The 24,600-nt window shown below is 43.9% G+C and overlaps 1 protein-coding gene across 1 annotated transcript in view; it reads left to right on the top strand.

Moving 5' to 3' along the window:
• Window positions 1–24,600, top strand: part of LOC126418655 (uncharacterized transmembrane protein DDB_G0289901-like) — a 69,464-nt gene that overhangs the window by 5,345 nt on the left and 39,519 nt on the right. Inside the window, exons 4-7 of the mRNA XM_050085533.1 lie at window positions 1,211–1,359; window positions 4,816–4,900; window positions 9,163–9,308; window positions 11,420–12,116. Coding sequence (XP_049941490.1) covers window positions 1,211–1,359; window positions 4,816–4,900; window positions 9,163–9,308; window positions 11,420–12,116 — 1,077 coding nt within the window. The remainder of the gene's footprint in view (window positions 1–1,210; window positions 1,360–4,815; window positions 4,901–9,162; window positions 9,309–11,419; window positions 12,117–24,600) is intronic.

Here is a 24,600-nt window from a genome sequence, read left to right as displayed (position 1 = left end):
TTGGAAATAATTCGTATAGTTGCATGTTTTCGTACTGCGTGAGGATGGAGTGTCATGAAAAATACACCAAAAATCTTGATAGGTATAAGGCAGGGGAGTGAGTGGAGGGTGCAAGATTGTGAATGGTGTATTGGAAGGTCACTTTCTTGCTCGACAAATGTGGCCTCCAGCAAAAACTAAATTAAAGAGTTGTACTGGGTATTTCACTATGTCGTATGCGACTTCGTACACAGTGATAAGGAGACTTGGGCTATAGAGTGGTGCTATCACTGTCATTGCAGAAAAACTGGACAGGAGCAGCAATGGTCAAGCGGACAGGTTAACACAGTAAACAGACGATTTACTTAACTTGTATTTCTCCTACCGTACAAAGACTCATTACAAAAAATGCAGCAGTAAATAGAGTCCAATTATTACAACAGCAACAACGATGAAAATCTCTGAGCTAAGCACGAACAGTGGTGTTGTAGCGAAGAGTTTCCTAGTGCACATGGGCAGTGTGTCTGCCGCAATCCGTACTATGTTGTGGCAGCAGAGGGTGTCCGTAGTAATGTGCCTTTGTAGGCATGGCTCAGTGGGCACGCACCACTGGTTCCTCCAGAGCTCGCGCGACCGCTATGAGCGTCTGATGGAAACATGCAATTCCCTTGGGGAAATTGTGAAGCCCACAGGGTGGTATCGAACGTGATACCGTACTCTAGGAGTTGTGTCCAGAGAAGGGGGGAACGCGAAAATGTCGCGTGACGCTCATGCGCCGTTGCATCGGTGATGATAATGATGATGGTTTGCTAAACGTCGGGGTCATCAGCGCCCGTACAAGCTCCCAGTCTTTCCATTTCCAGTCTTCCATGTCTCTAACGATAATGGTATGATGGTGAGGACACACAAGCACCCAGTCCCTGGGCGTGATCCAGAGGCATCAACGCCAGCAGCTAGACCACGAGCTGTGGATGTAGCGTCGTTCGTTTTTGTTAACCAATTCGAAGTACTTGGCCGACTTGACAGACCACAAACGTCCTCTATAAAATTATTTCTCTTATCTCCCTTTACACCACTTTGTTGCCTCGTAAATATCGTCGTTTCTACTCTACGCATATGTGCACTTATTCCTCGTACATTGTAAACCACTCGGCTCGCACGGCTAGGGCCACAGCGCGTACGGCAGTTAGCAGAGAGCAGCAGCCACGGACTATCCAACTGTGTGTTACAGGCTTCGGGCGCGCCGGCCACGCTAAGAAGCACGGCGCAGCGCAGCGCTCGGCGCACCACGGAGCGGCCAGCCGCCAGAGCGGGACGTCCAGCAGCGAAGCCTGCGACAACATGTGCAAGAGCCTCGAGCAGGGTATGGGCTATGGACGGGTGAGCGCTTCCCTCATTTTAATCTGTATTTCATAGACAAATTTAATATTCCAAAATGTGTCATCATCTCATTCCTCCACAATCACTGTATCCACAGTCTTCCACCTTCACCAGTAAGTCTTCCTGTGTAATGAACAATTCCCGTGAATTTAAGTCTGCCGCAGACTTGCCACAGGGATCTGTCGCTCTTTACTCCAATGTACCCTGACCGAAAATTATCACAACACAAAGTTTCTGGGAAAGAGTTCCATGCCTGTTGCACTTTCTCGGTCAATGAAGGGATGGGTAATTATGCTTGTGTATGACGTCAGAACTGTCGTCTGATGATGTCCCATATATGCGAAATTCGAGATAGATCTGGTGGTCGAGCAAGACAAGGTAACGTGTCGACACACTGTAGGGCATGTTGCGGTACAACAGCTATATTTGGTCGAGCGTTATCCTGTTGGAAAACGCCCCTTGAATTGATGCGTGAATGGCAGCGCAACAGGCCGAATCGCCAAACTGTCGTACAGTTTTGTAGGTAGCATCCGTGGGACAATAGCGAGAGCGCTCCTTCTGTCGTACGAAATGGGACAAATGGCTCTGAGCACTATGGGACTTAACATCTGAGGTCATCAGTCCCCTAGAACTTAGAACTACTTAAACCTAACTAACCTAAGGACATCACACACAGCCATGCCCGAGGCAGGATTCGAACCTGCGAACGTAGCGCTCGCGCGGTTCCAGACTGAAGCGCCTAGAACCGCTCGGCTACACCGGCCGGCTTCATACGAAGTCACACCCTAAATGATAACTGAATTTGGAGGTCATGCGTGTCTAGAACGCAGACAGGTTGATTGCAGGCCTCCTTCTAGCGAACACACGGCCATCACTTCCGCCGAGGCAGAACCAATTTTCATCGGAAAGCACAACAGACCTCCACTCTGACTTACAGTAACCTCTCGCTTGACACCACTGAAGTCGAAAACGGCGGCGGTTTGTGGTTAGTCAGGATGTCTGTCTCAAAGTTGTCCTCGAAGTAACCGACTTGTAACAATTCGTTATGTTACTGTGGTGCCAACCGCTGCTCAAATTGCTGCTGCAGATGCAATGCGATGCAACAGAGCCATAGGTCGAATACGATGTTTTCTTTCTCAGTGGTGCCACGTGGCCGTCTGGAGCCAGTCTCCCAGCAACCGTACAGTCTCGTAACCACCGGTGGCAGTAATCATGTGCAGTGGTTGCGTTCCTGTCAAGTCTCACTGCAGTATCGCAGAAAGGACATCCGGCATCTCGTAGCCTTATTGCAACTCATTGAGTTGCTGATAATGGTGTCTTTCTCGTCTTGAAGGCATATTTTAGTAACATCAATTAGCAACATCCGGCCTCAAAGGTAACTAACTCTCACGACCGTTACTGGGTGTATTTAAAACAAATCTGATTTGCATCCTCATAAGGGTGCTACGTATTCTTTACAGACGAATGGAAAAACTAGTAGAAGCCGACCTCGGGGAAGATCAGTTTGGATTCCGTAGAAATACTGGAACACGTGAGGCAATACTGACCTTACGGCTTATCTTAGGGGCTAGAGTAAGGAAAGGCAAACCTACGTTTCTAGCATTTGTAGACTTAGAGAAAGCTTTTGACAATGTTGATTGGAATACTCTCTTTCAAATTCTAAAGGTGGCAGGGGTAAAATATAGGGAGCGAAAGGCTATTTACAATTTGTACAGAAACCAGATGGCAGTTTTAAGAGTCGAGGGACATGAAAGGGAAGCAGTGGTTGGGAAGGGAGTAAGACAGGGTTGTAGCCTCTCCCCGATGTTGTTCAATCTGTATATTGAGCAAGCAGTAAAGGAAACAAAAGAAAAATTCGGAGTAGGTATTAAAATTCATGGAGAAGAAATAAAAACTTTGAGGTTCACCGATGACATTGTAATTCTGTCAGAGACGGCAAAGGACTTGGAAGAGCAGTTGAGCGGAATGGACAGTGTCTTGAAGGGAGGATATAAGATGAACATCAACAAAAGCAAAACGAGTATAATGGAATGTAGTCGAATTAAGTCGGGTGATGTTGAGAATATTAGATTAGGAAATCAGACACTTAAAATAGTAAAGGAGTTTTGCTATTTGGGGAGCAAAATAACTGATGATGGTCGAAGTAGAGAGGATATAAAATGTAGACTGGCAATGGCAAGGAAAGCGTTTGTGAAGAAGAGAAATTTGTTAACTTCGAGTATAGATTTAAGTGTCAGGAAGTCATTTCTGAAAGTATTTGTATGGAGTGTAGCCATGTATGGAAGTGAAACATGGACGGTAAATAGTTTGGACAAGAAGAGAATAGAAGCTTTCGAAATGTGGTGCTACAGAAGAATGCTGAAGATTAGATGGGTAGATCACATAACTAATGAGGAAGTATTGAATAGGTTTGGGGAGAAGAGAAGCTTGTGGCACAACTTGACCAGTAGAAGGGATCGGTTGGTAGGACATGTTCTGAGGCATCAAGGGATCACCAATTTAGTATTGGAGGGCAGCGTGGAGGGTAAAAATCGTAGGGGAAGACCAAGAGATGAATACACTAAACAGATACAGAAGGATGTAGGTTGCAGTAGGTACTGGGAGATGAAGAAGCTTGCACAGGATAGAGTAGCATGGAGAGCTGCATCAAACCAGTCTCAGGACTGAAGACCACAACAACAACAACAAGGGTGCTACAAGCACCATTCGTATGCAGCTGGCGTGGAATGTGAATAGATACCATCTTTTAGAAGTAGATACACGCATACCAACATACATCAATGTCGTACAACTTCTAGTTGGTGTTGTGATTTCTTTCCAGTGGCTGAATATTCAGGATGTACTATGTGTCTGACCACTTTAATAATTTTTTGATAGCGAAGCAAAGTAAAAAAGTGTGAAACGGATGTCGTTTAAGCTACCGTGGTGACATTAACCTGCATGAAGTCTGCCTTACAGCTTTGATTTTTACGAAGTAATGTAAAGCAGTACGTCTTTTTGAATGGCACACTGCATCTTTTATTCAGTTATCCACGTCTTCTCCTCGCGACCTGTTCGAAAAGGGTATCGCAGTGTACCACTCACTTAAAAACGATTTTATTTAAAATGTAACACAGAACTGACTCTGGGTCCCCTCTGCTAGCACACGCTGCAAGTACTTACGGTAACGGATCTCGTTCTCTTTCTGAACTGAGAGCAGAAAATTGAAAGCCGAGAAATATTCGCAATCATGACACGGTCAACAGTCTTCAGTTGAAGTTTTGCGTCAGCACAGTGTACATCAACGAAGAGAAACCAGAAATGCCATTAAACCAAGGGAAATGTAATGGGTGTTGGACACGTTCGTCGTAGCTGGGAGCTTAAGGTTTCATTGTAGTATTCAAAATCTAAGAATGTAGTAGAATTTTCATCTAACCTTCAAGATTCATTACTGTGCCCTTATACATTTCTTTTCAGGAATTCACTTGTCCAACCTTCTGCAATGGTTTCAGCGGGTCTTCTGGGCGATCTAATCCCTCAGCACGAAGCATTCATAAGCATGGTAAGAACAGAAACCTACTATAATTGTCTTTTTTATTGCTCACTCCTCATGCCGCAATAACTGGTCTTAGCTCTGCGAGCTAGTACTATAGTGCCGTAGAACAATTTCTTTCATTAATAAACACTGCAGCACAAATAATTTCACGGTTTATGCGACAAAATGCTATTAAATAAAAAAACGTTATTCATAGAATGTGACGATACTTCGGCAAAGCGCGTAACAGAACGTACGATACAAATACCAACAGTCAAAGGTCTGGAATTTATATTTGGGCACAGGGACGTAGGCGATGTGGTTGCAACTCGCAGTGTGATCACACAGAGCAGCAATATTGTAGGGGATGTGAGCGCAGCGTTCCATTTGCAGATCTGCTCTTGCGGGCAGGGAAGGAAAATGCGCACATTCTGTGCGGTGCTGTTAGTTGGAAATTTATCCCCTAACTATAATGCAGTATATTTCATAATGCAATATGCACTTCCAAATAGGCAATGCAGTCACTCCTTTTACGCTGCGTTATAACTGCAGACAGTATACAATACTGTCAATGACTGCACAGCTAATGTCTCTTTCTTTCTTTCTTGTTATAGTGAGGGGATCTGTTATTTTCTGCAGCAGTGAAAGCTATCGAGCTGGCTCGCACAACATAGAAGTTTATACAAGAGGACAACAATGGCTTATAATTGTATTCAGAAGTGAAAGCTGTCCTACGGAGCAGGTAGCAGACGAGGATTTTGCTACATTCCACATCACTTCCTCACTTTTCTTTGCCAACAGATATCCTTCGCAGTATGGCCAGTAGATGATGTCTCACAACTGTCCCTCCTAGTTAACTACCCCAAGTGTCTTCTTCGACGAGAAACTGAACAAACTGTACCTAGTTACGTTCAGTCAAACCAGTTGAACTGTCACACCAAAGGTCTTCAGTTCGTGGTTTTTGTGCTATACTACTGTGTAAACAACACAGTTTTCATATCAACTGCTTCAGACTTTTACATGTCATAGCTATTTCGTTCTCTTTCTTTATGTATGCTGACCCTCTTTCCTTGCATCTATATAGTGCTGTGATGGATCTCTAAACATATAGGAAAAAATACTGTGCAATAGTGTAGAATTTAATAGACTGATGATAACGAGATGATGACCGAAGAGAAAATAATGCTGTGAAGCTACGTACCGCAGTGACTCTCGACGCCTCCTGTGAAGTCGAGGTTCAGGTTAGATTCCTGACCTGGCAGCTCGTTTTAAACTGATAAGAGGTTCTCAGACAGTGCACATCCTATGCAGAATGAATTATTGGTTCAAATGTCTCTGAGCACTATGAGACTTAACATCTGAGGTCATCAGTCCCATAGAGCTTAGAACAACTTAAACCTAACTAACCTAAGGATATCACACACATCCATGCCCGAGGCAGGATTCGAACCTGCGACCGTAGCGGTCTCGCGGTTCCAGACTGTAGCGCCTATAACCGCAAAGCCACACAGGCCGGCTAATGAATTATTCAGTCAAAAGCTGCAAGGTGTGTAGAATGTACGATTTAGCAGCTTGAATTCAAAATTTGTTTTCTAGTTGCTATGTTCTTCTGTATTGACGCCATCTTGAAGTTATAATACGTGCTGTTATTACATTAGTCTTGAAGACTTTAGTATTTGCAGTGTAGATGGTCACACAGCGACCGAAATCGATTAGCTCTATCAAATTATTTCGAACTTCTTACGATCGATGCTGCCACTTTTGTCCCTTAAAAAGAAATACTATGTACAAACTTGATACTAATGCGCCGACTGTGAGTACTGAATGACATAGACGTATGCGGCGTAACACAACTTACAGTACTGAGGAAAAAGATGATGAAAAATATTATAAAGCATAAGATCCTAAGATTGCAACATACTCGTGCTATTAAATGTTTTACTTGGAATCTTCGCATTTGAAAGTTTCTTCAGAGTCCACATCACTGCAAGTCGCCACCATGCTGGTACAATGTCAGGAGTATATAAATTGATATTATGTGCTAAATAATTCCTCTTTTTATAGAAATGCCTATCTTATTATTTCCATTCTGCATTTAATATCGTCTTTGTTTCATCCATCATCAGTTATTTTACTGCCCAAATAGCGAAACTCGTACACTACTTCTTGTTTCTCGTTTCCTAATCTAATTCCCATAGCGTCCACTGACTTAACTCCATTACATCCCATTATTGTTGTTGATGATAATCTCATAATGTCTTTTCAAGACACATCTATTCTGTTCAGCTGCTCGTCTAAATCTTTTGCCGTCTCTGACAAAATGACAATGTCATTGGGAAGTCTGAAATTTTTTGTTTCTTCTCTAAACTTCAATTACTTCTCCAAATTTATCTTTGTTTTTTTTTCACTGCTTGCTCAGTCTATGAATAGAATAACGTCTTGGATAAGCTCCAATCTTCTTTGACTCCCTTCCCTGTTACGGCTTCCTTTCACGTGCTTCAACGGTTTCTGTGCAAATTATAAATAAACTTTCGCTCCATGTGCTTTACGCCTGCTACTTTCAAAATTTCAAAAAGTGTAGTCCACGCCACATAGTCAAAAGCTTTCTCTAAATCTACAAACGATATAAATGTATGTTGCCTTTCTTCAACCTTCCCTCTAACATAAGTCGTAGGCTCATTTGGGTTCGTGTACCTAAGTTTCTTCTGAACCCGAAATGATCATCCCCAACATCAGCCTCTACCAGCTTTCCATTCTTCTGTGAATAATTCGTCTCATTACTTTGCCACCATGACTTAAGATGGTTAGGTAGTATTCATACCATCAGATCCGGTCTACTTGCAGTTATTACGATCTTCGTGAAGTTGCAGACCATGTCGAATAATTCTATTACGCCCGGGTCCCCCAAGGATCTTAGTAATTGTGAGGGAATATGGTGATATAATTTTAAATTACAGTAATTTGCGGGTTCTGACAGTTCTATATAGGGATCCTCAAACAATGTCGAATTTTTTGTTGGAAGAGGTATGGTCCCCCAGTGAAAGAGTGCCATTGCCTACCGGGATTTTTTTTTTCTTCAACCACACCATGAGTCGACATGCGTGGGCAGGTCCTCAGTAAAGGAATTGGAAAGCATATGGCTTGTAAATTTCTAGAATTCTTGTCATTTTCGCAACTTAATTTTCATCCTAGTTTATTCTCAAGAAGTGTGCAGAGAAATTTGGAAACTGATATGGGTAAAAATATAGCAGCTTTAAGTATACGGTTCTTTGGAAGGAGAAGTGTTTGGGACTACGACTCCCCTGCCCCACCCCCATTATATATGCGACTGCTCCAAGTATAGGCACCTTGAAGGATGTACACAGGGTGTCCCTCCTAAGAGCCGGCAGGCTAATTTTCTCTGGTGTTTCAGCAGTGTAGCTAAAGTCAAAAAACAAATACAGCTCATCACATATATCGGTGTCGACGGAAAGCGTTGTTGTGTTTCCCGTTACAAACTGAACAATGTTTGCACCGGAATTTTACGAGTCCATTCGATAGAGCGGTCTAGTGCGATAATTGTGTTAACTGAGACATTATAACTCGAAAAATAACCAGCAGCGACAGAGCCCCCCTGGCCTACTCTAACTGCTACCGCCAAGCATTCAACTCTACTTATTCACTACTGGATTGTGGTTTATTCTTCGTGTTGTACTGTTCCTGTTAGTACATGTGGAGAAAATGAATATCGGACTATACTAATTTGAGAGCGCTCTATCGAATGGACACCTAAAATTCCGATTTAAAAATAATGTTGTTAGTAATGGGAAACAAACAGACGCTTTCTGTTGGTACTGTGTGTTGCATGAGAGACTTGCCTGGTATTAATTGTTTGGGCTGACTCCAACTGCACAGTGCGAAAGTATATTCTCTGATACAGACCAAAAAAACTTTAGCAGTGTTCTTTATGGACACAGCGTAAAGAATGGGATGATGTACTGCAGAAGTTACACGTTGCCAGTACAGCCTACTTTGAGTTGAAGTTTGTAATACCAGTGTTTCTCCTTCTCTCCCACAGACACACACACACACACACACACACACACACACACACACACACACACACACTGCACGCATCACACACGCAGGCACGTGTATTACTACTGTTTCTCCGTGGACGTACGCAAAAGGTTGAGGGTTCAGCTGTACTTGGACTGGAGAATTTCTGCATCCACATCACACGCGTCTACGACAGTGGTGAGAACCCCATTGCCTCTGGTCTGATTAACATGGGCTGTCACGTGTTACAGCCGGTAGCCGCTCGGCTCACGCCCTGAAGAAGCACCGCAGCGTACGTTCGGCGATGCCGCTCCCACTCGCTGCCCAACAATCCCGCCAGCAGCGACAAGAGAACGGCGCAACGGAATTCTGCAACGCCGTGTGCCCTACGCTTGCGGTAAGCAACCTTGCTTGATTGACAACCACTGCCCATCGATCCGTGCGCATTGTGATACTAGTGCAACACACGAGAGCTGTAATCACTTATATCCCTTATATAACAGAGTACGCAAATACATTAGTTTATTACATACAGTACATAGGACTTACACAAAACTAAAAAAAGAGAAAGAAACTCCCACCAAAAGTACTGCTCATTATTCTGATTGTTTTGTGCTAGATTAATTCACATTGAATTTCAGCATGAAAACTTATCCAAGACGAACAAAAAATATCTCACAGAAACTTAAATTACAATATGGTTATTAGAACTGAAGCAGTACTACTCACACATACATCAAAAAAGTTTTGCATTACCCCAGTTCCCAGAACTGCTGAAGATAGACGTTGACTGTCGATATTGTATCACAGACACAGTCTCTTTGACTGTTCATAGAGTCACTAAACCGGCCCAAAGATGTAAACAACCACGCATGAGCAACGCCTATTAGATGGAGGGGGTCCGACGGCCGACCAGTTCCAGTCATTCCACCACGAAGGAGGTACACGGCTCGTGTTGTCTGTAGTTTAACCATGCCTAGACGGTCAATACCGCGGTTCGATCATGTCCGCATTGTTACTTTGTGCCAGGAAGAGCTCTCAACAAGCGAAATGTCCAGGCGTTTCTGAGTGAGCCAAAGCGATGTTGGTCTGACATGGAGGAGATACAGAAAGATAGGAACTGTCGATGAGATTCCTCGCTCAAGCCGCCCAAAGGCTACTACTGCAGCGGATGACCGCTACCTCGGATTATGGCTCGGAGGAACCCTGACAGCAACGCCACCGTGTTGAATAATGCTTTTCGTGCAGCCACAGGACGTCGTGTTACGACTAAAACTGTGCGCTATAGGCTGAATGATGTGCAATTTCACTCCCGACGTCAGTGGCAGGGTCCATCTTTGCAAACGCGACACCATGCAGCGCGGTGCAGGTGGGCCCAACAACATGCCGAATGGACCACTCAGGATTGGCTTCACGTTCTCTCCACCGATGAGTGTCGCATATGCCTTCAACTAGACAATCGTCGGAGACGTGTTTGGAGGCAACCCGGTCAGGCTGAATGCCTTAGACACGCTGTCCAGCGAGTGCTGCAGGGTGGAGATTCCCTGCTGTTTTGTGGTGGCATAATATGGGGCCGACGTACGCCGCTGGTGGTGACGGAAGGCGCCGTAACGGTTGTACGATACGTGAATGCCATCCTCCGACCGATAATGCAACCAGCTCGGCAGCATATTGACGAGGCATTCGTCTTCATGGACAATTCGCGCCCTCACCGTGCACATCTAGTGAATGACTTCCTTCAGGATAACGAAATCGTTCGATTAGAGCGGCCAGCATGTTCTCCAGCCATAAGCCCTATCGAACATGCCTGAACAGACTGAAAAGGACACTTTATGGACGACGTGATCCACTAAGCACTCTGAGGTATCTACGCCGAATTGTCATTGAGGAGTGGGGCAATCTGGACCAACAGTGCCTGGATGAAATTGTGGATAGTATGCCACGACGAATACAGGCATCCATCAGTGCAAGAGACGTGCTACTGGGTATTAGAGGTACCGGTGTGTACAGCAGTCTGCACCATCACCTCTGAAGGTCTCGCTGTATGGTGGTACAACATGCCATGTATGGTTTTCATAAACAATAAAAAGGGCGGAAATGATGTTTATGTTGATCTCTATTCCAATTTTCTGTACAGGTTCCGGAACTCTCGGAACCAAAGCGATGCAAAACTTTTTTTGATTTGTGTATTTCAATAGTTATTGACAAAATATTGGTCGTTGCCCTCGTTGAAGATCCCTCTTAGCAAAAGAAAACGTCAATAACAAAACTGACGAAACAATTATGCTACAATTACGTTGTGATAGCTCTATAGCGCTACATCATTGCTGCTTTCAGGAAAGAATTGAGCGTTAAGTAATAGGGTGCCTTCCTTGGTCAGTATTACTGTTCATTTACAGTTATAACGGACCACTTCTACTCCATTACTTATGCTGCTTTGTAGATTTTAGTGTAGTATGATGTGAACTGTGCAGTGCTACGAATGTTGATTGTCTGTTATTTCTGCAGGAGATTTTTTTTTCGGGCTTTCTAATACCAGGCGGATCAGCAGGTGGATCAGGAGGAACAAGTAGCTCAGGTGGTTCCTATGGGTCTGGCGGCTCAGCTGACAGTTCAGGTGGGTCAAGTGCAACCACTGGTGGAGCAGATGACTCTACTGGCTCTGCAAATGGCCAAAGTGGCTCTACTGACGGATCCACGGAATCTTCAGGTTCTGGTGTGACTACTGGTGGTTCAAGCGGATCTGCAGGCGGCTCTGGTGGATCAGAAGACTCTACTGGCAGTTCTACTGGGTCCACTGATGGTTCTAGTGCATCTAATGATGGAACCTCCGGATCTTCAATTTCTGGTGAGGCTACAGAAGGTTCAGGCGGATCGACAGGCGCCTCTGGTGGATCAGGAGGCTCTACTGGCAGTTCTGCTGGGTATACAGATGGCTCTGATGCATCTAATGATGGGACGACCGGATCTTCAAATTCTGGCTCAGCTACAGAGGGTTCAAGCGGATCTACAGGTAGCTCTGGTGGATCAGACGACTCTAGTGGTAGTACACATGGTTCAGGTGGGTCTACAGGCAGCTCTGGTGGATCAGACGACTCTACTGGCGGTTCTTCTGAGTCGACACATGGCTCTGGTGCATCTAATGATGGAACGACCGGATCTTCAAGTTCTGGCTCGACTACAGAAGGTTCAAGTGGATCTACAGGTAGCACTGGTGGATCAGACGACTCTAGTGGTAGCACACAAGGTTCAGGTGGGTCTACAGGCAGCTCTGGTGGATTAGACGGCTCTACTGGCGGTTCTACTGGGACAACAGCGGGATCTACTGGTTCCATTGGTGGCGCCACTGAATCATCAGGTTCTGGTGGGAGTACAGATGGTTCAAGCGGATCTACAGGCAGCTCCAGTGGATCACATGACTCTACTGGCAGCTCTAGTGGGTCTACAGATGCCTCTAGTTCATCTGATGATGGATCCAGCGGTTCTTCTAGTTCTGGTTTCACTACAGAGGGTTCAAGTGGCAGTTCTCATGGGTCACATGACTCCACTACTAGTTCTAATGAATCTAGTGATGACATCACAGGATCATCAGGTTCTGATTCAACTACAGATGGTTCAGGTGGAACAACTGGTAGCTCTGATGGATTAGGTGTCTCCAGCAGTGGGCAAGGTGGATCTGATGATGGATCAGTCACTTCCGGCGGTGGAGAGAATTATCCTGATATCGACATCTGCCTCTTCGAGCCGAGGAAAAGTGCAGGTGAGCGCAAAGCAGCATCGAAGTCAAGTTCGTCAGTAAAATCTACAGCAACAAGACATGGAGGAAAGGAAAGGAAGAGAATAAATGCGGCTGCCAGGTCTGGTCACAAACATGGATCGAAAACCTCAGCTTCCAGAGCACATCGAAGACAACATACAGCACATGGTCACTAACTTTTCAGTTCAGTTATTCCATGTTTACCCAGTTACTGTAGCACATTCTTATTTCTATTCTCATTCCTGTTGTCACTACAATCACAAAAAAATACATATTAGCTTGTTCACAAGCTATGTTGGATAAAAATAAATATTATTTTTCAACATTTAGTGGCTGATTGAATGCATAATTTCTGACCGAATTTCGTCCCTCACTAAGAACCCTAACGTTGTCTCATAACATTAATTCTTATGCTATACGGTACATTTCATTATATCTCACGTGGAATATTTTTTAACAAAGGAAATCAAGGTGGTAAAACATCTGATATCCTACTAATCCGGTTTAAGAACTCCCTAATAACATAATGCTGGTTAAAGTAGAGTCTCCTTATTGGAAACGATACTTCAATGTCTATTAACTAAAGATCCAAAGATAACGTTGAAACTTCCTAAAGCATCCACTTTCTGCAAAACGCAAAATATATTATGGTTTGCCAACAACAAAGGGAATTCTTATTACGGATTTGAAGATTCATTAGATAAATCCAAAGAGCAGGGAATGCAATGTACATTCATGTGCGTACAATATAGACCAATTATGTATTTGTGTATCCTCAGCTGCGGAAGGAAGCTATGATTAAGAGGAAGTGGCGATGGAGAGGGATGTAGGTGATAAGATCACAAAAGGTGGGCCAAGCAGGTTGCCTCCAGTTGTCAGTGAAGTCAAAAGGTAATCCCATGACGAGTATTGTAGGGGCGCTCACGTACACGCAAGCGCACACACACTCACAACACATGCACACCTACAGATGCACACACGCTGTTCCTGGCATAAATCAACCGATCTATGCACGATTTTGCACATTTAAGGTTATACACTTTTATTTGCTTGATTCTGATTCCTTGCACTGTAATGTACACTGCTAACCATCACTACCTTATTTCGAGTGATTTACTACACGAGGTACGTGGATCTGAGCTACATAACCGATAAATTTTCGAATTACATTCTCATAAATGAAATATTTTTTATCATTGTGAAGTATAGATGTTAAAAAATACACACATACAAAAATACTGATGCATACATACACAGTTCTGCACATTTACTAACGTAAACTTGTTAATCTATGCACACTGATCATGTATGAAAAGAAAATGACATTTCAATCAACACCGATTTTAAGCTGAATACTTCGCGCCTGCAAGATAAAAAATTAAGAAGGACGCTTTTCAACATCAGTTACAGGAAAGTAAAGCGAAATAAATTTGATACTTAAAATAAATTTCATGTACTTAATCAAGTTTACAATGATAATCTACAGAAGTACTCTAAAGTGAATTACAATTAAATATTTCGTTAATATGCTTACAGTCATACAGTTTTTGTGACCATAAAAGCTTATATCCATTGTCCATAAAAATGTGACTATCACTGAAAATGAGAATATGATGGAATAAGTATATGACAAACTTTAATAACGGTCTCATCAAAGAACCTGTAAAAGAAATCATTATAATTCCGCAAAAATAACAGGATTAAAATACTTAAAACGAGAAATATGTATGAAACACGAAAACATCAATGAAAGTGTTGATAACGACGTCTTTTCACCTTAAAAGCATCCCTCACCAACATCAACTCACCATGTCCAATCTCAAACGTAACTAATGCTCAAGACCATTACGGCGCGTATTTAAAGCAACTCCGATTTGCATCCTCATAGGGGCGCTACTAACATCAACTTTCGGATTTAGAAACACGTCTAGCAATTCTCGCTTATTCTCTACAACTGCCTCTTAGTGTTGCGATTTTTTCCGTCAATGTATTTAGAATTTGTCCTGTATCATTAATAATTTAAAAAAGAACTTACCGATGTCACCGACATCTTATCAAAGTTTTATTCACGAGAAATTTAAGTCATTAATTAGAGTCTGTAAACTTAACGGAAAAGAAAACCCACAAAATTAATCAAATCATTATTAAACTTGTCGACCTCCGTGGCTGAGCGATCAGCGCGACATACCGCCATATTGAGACGTAACAAGCGACTTGGCCGGACTATTCTAAATGAATGGAATTACAATGAAATCCACACTGTTATCTACTTACAGGCGTTGATAAATATCAACGGGAACGGATGAAAATGTATGCCCGGACCGGGACTCGAACCCTGGGTCTCCCACTTGCATTGCAGACGGTCCATCCGATTTTTTGTCTCTTTTTTTTTCTTTTTTTATATAGTAGCACAGTCAGCGGCAGGTTGGAGGAGGCAAGGCGGGTAAGGTTCGAATTCAGAGGCCTAGCCACGATGTCTCTCCCCTCCCACCACTTCAGAGCACCAGCACGTAATTCTTATTTATTTATTCGTTTTATGTAAGAAGTAATAAAAACAAGGGAGCCATAAGCCAAAAATTACGCCGAAAATGTGAACTAAAAGGGCCAACTTGCTGGCTGGGACCCCCTTATCGAAGCGGGCGGCCAGTAACGGGCGGTCCTCATTGCAGTGGACATCAACAGTCATATCATCAACCGTCTGCGCGTCCGGGGCCGCTGCATAGAGACAGAGACAGTTTCTGTTACCGTAGGGGAATCGTGGAAACATCACGTCTGCAAGTCAATTTCTTCTCACCCCCGCCACACCCCAGGTGGGTGGTGGGTGCACGAATGACGATCCCAAATGTTTGGTAAAAGGGTTCCGGTATACGGTTCTGTTCGTTAAGACCAGGAATTCATCTGTCATGTATTGCTACAAATCGAAGACTTCCTTTTCGCCGTCACGGCACACGTAGTGTACCGCCATCCCGGATCATCGGGATATAGCCAGCATCGGGATGAAAGTGGTCCAGGGGCACAATAGAAACATACGGGCGGCGTAGCAGGAAAGCCAGTACCTGGCGGATCAGTTTCCAGCACTCGCGTGCGGGCCCACAGTTCAATCTGTGTTCGTCTGTGTCTGCCGTCGCGCAGCGGGGGTAGATAGGGACGTCAGTGAGGTGAATTGCTTGTAGCCTCCGTCGGGTCGTAATTTTCTTGTTAGTGACCACATACCACGACGACCACGTGGATGGCTTGCCAAACCCGCGTCCAGTCGACCGTGGGGTGGCGTCGTACAATGTCGTTAGCCGCATTCCAGCGTTGGAGAACACTATAATAAGTATTTGCTGTCGGATTCCGTGTCTCCGTTATAACCTCCAACATGTAGCTGTATTTGGTGGCGAGGACGATAAATGTCCGACAGGTACCAGTGGCCACAGCGTGTGGGGGGCCTCCTCTGCTATCAGGAGGCCAGGAAGACTGTCTGTTGGTGAAAGCCAGAATCGCCGCATTGAGCGAAGGTACAGCGCCAACGCTCTGTGCTTGACGGGAGTGAGTCCCAAGTTCTTGGGGACTAATGACCCCAGATGTTAAGTCCCATACAGCTCAGAGCCATTTGAACCATTTTTTTATCCAACGATCTGAATTTATTGAGGCGATACGTGAAGGCCGCCGTGCGTAGTATTTGTAGATGGAGCGATAACCCTAAACATTTGAGCATTGGGACCTTTGTCAGGGGTACATCCAGTTCTGCAGACATGCCTCGTCCCACCTCCATGTAGCGTGATTTCCGGAGGTTTATAACACTGCCTGCCACCGCCCCATACTGTTGTAGCCAGGAAAGCGCCGTTTGTATTTCGTCAGCAGTCCGTGCTAAGAACATCACATCGTCGGCGTATGCACCACATAAAAAGGTCACGGAGCGGAGGCGAAGTCCTCCCAAACGTCTCCACAGTCCATGAAGAGCTTGTCCGAGAGCAATGGCGAATAACATGGCAGATCCTGAATGACGGACCTGTCGACACGGACGGGAGTGAACTGATAGCCGTTTACCATAATCCTCATGACCGCCCTATGGACCAAACGAAGCACAGATGTCGTATTGCGCGGGATACCGATGTGTTCCATAACTGCTCGCAGGAAACCATGTTCAGCGCGATCGAAACCATGGTCAGAATCTAGCGCAACAAGGGCGCCGTGGAGGTGTCATGTCTGCATGAGCGCCACCACGTCTCTATAGTCGTAAACACATTAGTGTCGCCTCCGAGGCTGGTTTGGTCAGTGTGAATGGCCGCCATTACCGTAGGGTGCGTGTCAACAGCTTCTAGTCCCTGTTTTGCATTGTCAGTGGGCGGCAATCAAGTGGGCGATAGCCTCCTCCTGGTCTGCTCACCGGAATCAAGAGATCTTCAGTGAATTTAGTTGGTACCTTGTAATGGTCGCCTAGTCGTACATATTCCTAATTGCTATAATCGCATTATTTCACTCCCATTTACGGAGCTTGTTGGCACTTGATGTTAGGTTGGCACCATTAAAATGCATTGTGGTAATCGCTGCTGCTTGCTGGATCGCTGCTGTGTCTCGATGCTGATGCAGGCTCTAACTCTGGTTGTCTAGGGTTAAAAACATTAGGTCCCGTGTTTTTTATGTGCTTTTGATGATAAAGAACGAGCGAAACCAACAAATATGTAAACTTCAAATAATTATTACTTTGGTGGCCATCTTAATTCCACTGTCCACCAAAGACCATGACACAGCACAAAGTAGCACTTCCTTTACATGTTCTTTGCATTTTTTATCCTTCTCAAACAATAACACACAAACACACTTTACCAAAGTGACACTCCGACTGCGCCCTCGACCCTTCTTGCTGCTGGTAGTTATAACATTGTCAAAGAACTACTAAAAAGAAATATAGTTTATAAGTCACATATACATCTGTTATCATAATTTGTGCAGAAAAATTACTAATTTGCATCGAGTGACATAATTTAACATGTTATTAAGATGACAGACAGATTTGTTGAATTGACAGAATAATTCTTTGTTACAAAAAGGCCGTTTTTTAGAAGTTTGTCAATTGACTTCTCTAATTTGCATAAATATGTAAATAACATGAATTATTAAGAATTACGTTGGTTTTCGTCTAAAACAGGATTGATTACATGAATACTGAGTGAAAACGCTCCTGGTGAACAAATAGGTTTCACTGGGTGATTTTTATTTAAGGAGATCCAAAATACCTAAGTTGGTCGCTATTTGTCGTACTTCAAATTAATTATTTAAGATGAACTTAGTGTTTTTACATGATGACATTTGCTGTATCAGTGATCAAGTGATATTAACTTCTGTGTGGGTCAGTTATTCAGTATAATTTAATGGGTTGACTGTTTGTGGAGACATGCTATGCAATCATTGTTAACATACACAATAACTTTTCTATAATCATAAATACTCGTTAAACTGGTTGAATTTGGAGGGTATCGCATACTTTGGTAAAGTAAAACCTTTAATATGTTCCGTTACAACCTGAAAATCAGGGTTCAGGAGTTCTCTGTACATGCTGATCCACATTGGGCCCATGAAATCAATAAACCTCTTCCAAAATTCAAGAGGGAGTCTGTCAGGGCCTGGCGTTTTGTTGGGAGCACCGCGCAACATAGCCTCTCGTAGTTCTTCCAAAGTCACCTCCGCCAAGAGCGTAGCATCATCTTGTGGGTTCCGAGACGTGGGTAGGTCAGATAGGACTTCCCTCACTCCTACATCCATGTTGTACTCTCGTTCGTAGAAAAGTGTATATGAATGTATCTGAATCTCAGCAATTGAGTCTTTGGCTCCATTAAACACTTCGTCATCCCCCTTTGTGGTGTGTCTAACTTGTTATTAACACCAGTATCTTTTTCAGCCCAACTATGGAACTCTGCAATACCTTCAACTTCTGTACTTTCACTAACTACCTGTGCTTGAACACTGTTTTTATGAACTGTATCACTTTTACTCATAGTATCCCAAAACCTTTTATTAAATTCTAATTTATTCATTCTAACAACATCAGTATTTTCATGGTACTTACTCTTTACATTGTATCCTCTCCTTTTCCAGTTTCGGTTATGTGTTGTCCTGTCATAATATTGTCTAACCCCAAAACTACGGAAATCTAGTGGGACTGTCCACCGTTTCCCGGCTGTTTCCCTAGGTCTGTCCGTTTGTAGTTGTCGTTTTGTTCACTAGTTTCAACAAACCTCCTTCTATTTTGTTCTCTTCCCCATTACCTATTTCTATCATTCCTGTTATCTCTCCTCCTTCCTCCCTCCTGTGTATTGTTTCGGAAATCATTTTCATATCTCCTATCTCCCCTATTTGGAGCATTATTTCCAGAATTTTCAAAGTCTCTCCTCCCACAAATAATCTCTATTTACATTCCTGTTCCACCCCCCATACAGATTGTTGCCAGAGCCAAAACTTTGGTTATTTTCTCTTTCCAAGGCAATATCTATTCTATCTACAAATTTCAGGAACTCTTCCATTGAATCGTCTGGTCCATGGACCTATTCCCACTGCAATCTCTCTGGTAACCTTCTTTTTAAAACATCAATTTGTGTCATAATATCAAAAGAGTTATTCAAGTGAGCAAGTTTTTTCAATTGATCTCTGCAAAATTTTTGCATTCCCCCTACTTTCCCTCTATACACTGGTCCATTTAGAAATTCTGACTTTAATCTGGCTTGTATGGATTGTGACCAAAATTTACAAATAAATTTAGCTTCAAACTCTTCAAAAGTATTCGAAGAATTATTATTCTTATTTGCCCAGGATAGGGCCTCCCCTTCTAGAAACCGTTTTACTAACTTAATTTTTATGTTATCTGACATTCCTACAACAAACATATCCTTACATTGGTGAATAAAGTCAATAGGGTGCAGATTTTCACCAGGAAAGCGTTTCACTTGGATGTGCCCATACATTGTATTTTGATTTTAAATCGTTTGTTTGGACATCAATGCGTCCTCCAATTGTGCGTATTTAGTGTGTATATTTTCTACTTTTGTATCTACATTAGTGGTATACAGGTTGTATTCTTGTTTAAGGTTTTCTGATGTTTTGTCTATTCTCTGATCTAATCTTTCAACTTCAGTATCTACTCTGTTGTAGATGACAGCAATGCTGTCTGTGTTAGCTTGTATGTTTTCATTTAAACTTTCAACCTTAACTTGAAATTCTTTTCTGAAGTGTATCAACTGTTCTCTAGTGTCCTTACTGAGGGTAGTTTCAATTTCCTCACACATCAAATTGAGATGAGTACTTAATAGATCAAAATTCAAACTTAACTTATCCAGTCTATCTGTGTTTTCTTTAAGTTCCAAACTTACTTGTTCACTCGATTGTTTAAGTTGCGAGCTTATTTGAGTTGCAAACTCTGCTAGCCACTCTGTTAAGTTTAATTGTTCACCATCCCCTGGTTCAATTTTTACATTTCCTACGATCTCATCACTCTCAGGTAGGGACATGTTAACTATTAATTTTTTTAAATGACAACAACAACAAAATACCTTGCATTATGTAGCTATGCTATGATGTCGTGATCGGTGTTCTTGTTGGCTTTCTTCATTTTTATTCGGTTTTATCGAAACTGAAGTCTTGATGGATGAATTCCATTGACATAATCCAGACGTTAATCTTCCGACCACATACACACGTTTTTTTTTTTCTTTTTGACATATTTTCACTGTTGCCACACTGCACAAATAAACTTTTTTGGAGTGCTAAGCACTTACGAAATTTATCGCTGCACTATTATCATCGATGCACTTAAAGATCCCGGCCGAGCCCCCACTTTTGTAATGGTCGCCTAGTTGTAGATATTCCTAATTGCTATAATCGCACTATTTCATTCCCATTTACGGAGCTTGTTAGCACTTGATGTTAGGTTGGCACCATTAAAATGCATTGTGGTAATCGCTGCTGCTTGCTGGATCGCTGCTGTGTCTCGATGCTGATGCTGGCTCTAAATCTGGTTGTCTAGGGTTAAAAACATGAGGTCCCGTGTTTTTTATGCGCTTTTGATGATAAAGAGCGAGCGAAACCAACAAATATGTTAATTATTACTTTGGTGGCCATCTTAATTCCACTGTCCACCAAAGACCATGACACAACACAAAGTAGTACTTCCTTTACATGTTCTTTCCCATTTTTTATCCACCTCAAACAATAACACACAAACACACTTTACCAAAGTGACATTCCGACTGCGCCCTCGACCCTTCTTGCTGCTGGTATTTATAACATTGTCAAAGAACTACTAAAAAGAAATATAGTTTATAAGTCACATATACATCTGTTATCATAATTTGTGCATAAAAGTTACTAATTTGCATCGAGTGACATAATTTAACATGTTATTAAGATGACAGACAGATTTGTTGACTTGACAGAATAATTCTTTGTTACAAAAAGGCCGTTTTTTAGAAGTTTGTCAATTGACTTCTCTAATTTGCATAAATATGTAAATAACATGAATTATTAAGAATTACGTTGGTTTTCGTCTAAAACAGGATTGATTACATGAATACTGAGTGAAAACGCTCCTGGTGAACAAATAGGTTTCACTGGGTGATTTTTATTTAAGGAGATCCAAAATACCTAAGTTGGTCGCTATTTGTCGTACTTCAAATTAATTATTTAAGATGAACTTAGTGTTTTTACATGATGACATTTGCTGTATCAGTGATCAAGTGATATTAACTTCTGTGTGGGTCAGTTATTCAGTATAATTTAATGGGTTGACTGTTTGTGGAGACATGCTATGCCATTATTGTTAACATACACAATAACTTTTCTATAATCATAAATACTCGTTAAACTGGTTGAATTTGGAGGGTATCGCATACTTTGGTAAAGTAAAGCCTTTAATATGTTCCGTTACAACCTGAAAATCAGGGTTCAGGAGTTCTCTGTACATGCTGATCCACATTGGGCCCATGAAATCAATAAACCTCTTCCAAAATTCAAGAGGGAGTCTGTCAGGGCCTGGCGTTTTGTTGGGAGCACCGCGCAACATAGTCTCTCGTAGTTCTTCCAAAGTCACCTCCGCCAAGAGCGTAGCATCATCTTGTGGTTTCCGAGACGTGGGTAGGTCAGATAGGTCTTCCCTCACTCCTACATCCATGTTGTACTCTCGCTCGTAGAAAAGTGTATATGAATGTGTGAACCCTCGGAAGATGTCCATTTGCATGTCAACTTGGCGTTCATCCCCAGACACGAACTCCGTAATGAGATGCGTTTAGCGTCTTCTTCTATCTTGAATGACGTGGAGGAGGGAAGGTCGTTCTCCACTAACATCATCAGTTGTCTTCGCTCGCACCCGCACACCCGCGAGACGTGCGGCGGTGATACGTAGCAACTGTGCCTTGATGTGGTGTTCTGACGATTGTCGTTCCGGCGACGGCGGTTGCACAGCCAGTTCGCGAACCGCAGTGAGGTAGAAATCAGTGGTCGCAGTATACCAGCGCGTTCTATCTCGTCCATAGCTGGCTAATGTTCGGCACAAGGTGAGTTTGACACATCGTAACCACCACTGAAGTACGGAACCGTAGGCGGGCAATAACCGGTAGCATTTGCTCCATGTGGACTCAACTTCGCGTCTGCAATTAGCATCATCATGAAGGGCCACACTGAGGCGCCACGTACCTCTACTTCGTCGAAAGCGTTGGCGGTGGAGGGTCAGAGTACACACACATACGCTAGGTGATCCGTGAACGCTGCCGGCCACATCTCAGCGTCGACAACTGGAGACCGCAGGCCGCGTGTGACGTAGACTCGATGGAAACGGCTCGCTGAATGACTAGTAAAGTAGATGTATGCCTTTCGGTCGACTTATTGTATGACCCAAGCGTCCAGCAAAGCCAAGTCCTTTACAATTGCCTGGAGTACTGGGCAGGTGGTATAGTGCGGCACCTGGTCGGATGGTCTGAGTACAAAATTGAAATCTCCGCCTACTACCAAGTGGTCGGCATTGCCCTGGAAGAGCAGAGTTATGTCTTCGGCAAAAAAGGAACGGCGTTCTCTCCTTCCGACGGTGCTGGAAGGAGCATACAGGTTCACCAGACGAACTGTACCAATCGTGAGTGCGACCCCCCGGGCCGACGGTAAATAGAAGACGTCAGTTGCCATAATCAATTCCCTCAGTCGAACTGCCGTAGCTCCACCTCCCACATCTGAAGGCATACATTAGGCGTCATATCCGTAGGTATCGATACAGAGTCCTGATCGGACTTCATAGAGGAAAATAACATTCAGATCCTCAGCTCGTAAAGTATCTTGCAGCATATGGGTTTTGACAGAAGAAGTAACGCCGTTGACATTGATCGTGCCGAGACGGTATGCCTGTTCCATCAAGTCGCGGAGCGTGTCCTTCGTATCATAGGTGGGCAGTAGTCGTGGTGTGGGGCGCAGTTATGGCGTAGAAATAGGAAGCGACGAGTGGGAGTCATGCCGTCCTAGGTGTCTGTCGCCGGCAACGTAGACGCTGCCAGCGGCATCGGTGTATCGTTAGGGTCCTGAAACGCATCCTGCATCTCCATCTCCTGCGCCCAGTCTCCCAGCGAGATCAGCACCACTGAATCTCGAGAGGCTGACGTAGTCGTAGGTGCATCCCCGACGTCGCGGCTTCGGTGATCTCCCGCATCCCCACAGTGCGCAGACCCACCGGTAGTGGGAGGACACGTCGAGCCGTGTGCTTCTATTGTATCTTCCGTGTCGGATCGGTATATCGGCTAACGCACCTCATCATCCATCGCTGCCGCCGCGGACTGTTCTATTGCGTCGAATGTTATGTGACGTTTCTTATGGCGCTTTGGCGATTTCTGTTTACGCTGTCTCGCCTCTGTTTCCGGCTTAGGGCAGGGGGAGGACGTTGCATCCTGTTCTTCGACTTCCACCGCACCGTTTGCTTGTTGTAGTTGTGGGCCTGGGCTCGACGAGAGGCCAATAGAAGCATCGGCGCTGGAAGACGCTCTACCACCTGGTTCGCAGGAGAGCTTCTGTAAATTTTGGAAGGTAGGAGACGAGGTACTGGCAGAAGTAAAGCTGTGAGGACGGGGCGTGAGTCGTTCTTGAGTATCTCAGATGGTAGAGCACTTTCCCGCGAAAGGCAAGGATCCCCAGTTCGAGTCTCGGTTCGGCACACAGTTTTAATCTGCCAGGAAGTTTCATATCAGCGCACACTCCGCTGCAGGAAGAAAATGTCATTCAGTCTGAGAAGTTTGTCGCAGGCCTTATCGTCAGTGAACTTAAGATATACAACGCTGGAGACAATAGATAAGTGGACACCTAACAGTTCGTTCGTGTCAACATGAATAGTGTCGCGTAAAAATATCCCTACTTCGTGGGCCTTGGGTCTAGAGTACGTAGTGTCGAACTGCAGCTTGATCGTGGCCTTTCGATACGAAAGAGCCATCGGATGTCAGGAACGTAACTACAACACTTAACACTAGCGCGGTGGCGTTGTAAACAACACAACCGGAAACGCGACACGGAGCGGCCGAGACGTACAGCACCGCTCCACAGCCTAAGGCAGACTACGATCCGATTGAGCCATCGAGGACACACTGCATAGTGCGACTGCTGGGACTTATCTCTGGCACGCTCCCCGTGACACCTACATTTCCAACTTACTGTCCACGCACTGCATTTGTAGTGCCCTTGCCCACCATATTCATTACTCGCGGCAGTCAGTCTACCTATTCCTATAAGAGTTTGAGCAATGTGAGTGCATTCGCACTTAAGAAAATCATCGGCCTGTAAGCCTTATCTGTATGAAGATGACACATGTTCGACTGCGGATGCACTCACATTGCTCAAACTCTTACGCAAATCGGTAGATTGACTGCCGCGAGTAATGAGTATAGTGCGCAGGGGCACTACAAATGTAGTGCGTGGACAGTAAGTTGGAAAG

This window comes from Schistocerca serialis, chromosome 9, assembly GCF_023864345.2.
Source record: "Schistocerca serialis cubense isolate TAMUIC-IGC-003099 chromosome 9, iqSchSeri2.2, whole genome shotgun sequence".
NCBI lineage: Eukaryota > Metazoa > Arthropoda > Insecta > Orthoptera > Acrididae > Schistocerca > Schistocerca serialis.
This window is presented reverse-complemented; position numbering and strand designations above follow the sequence as displayed.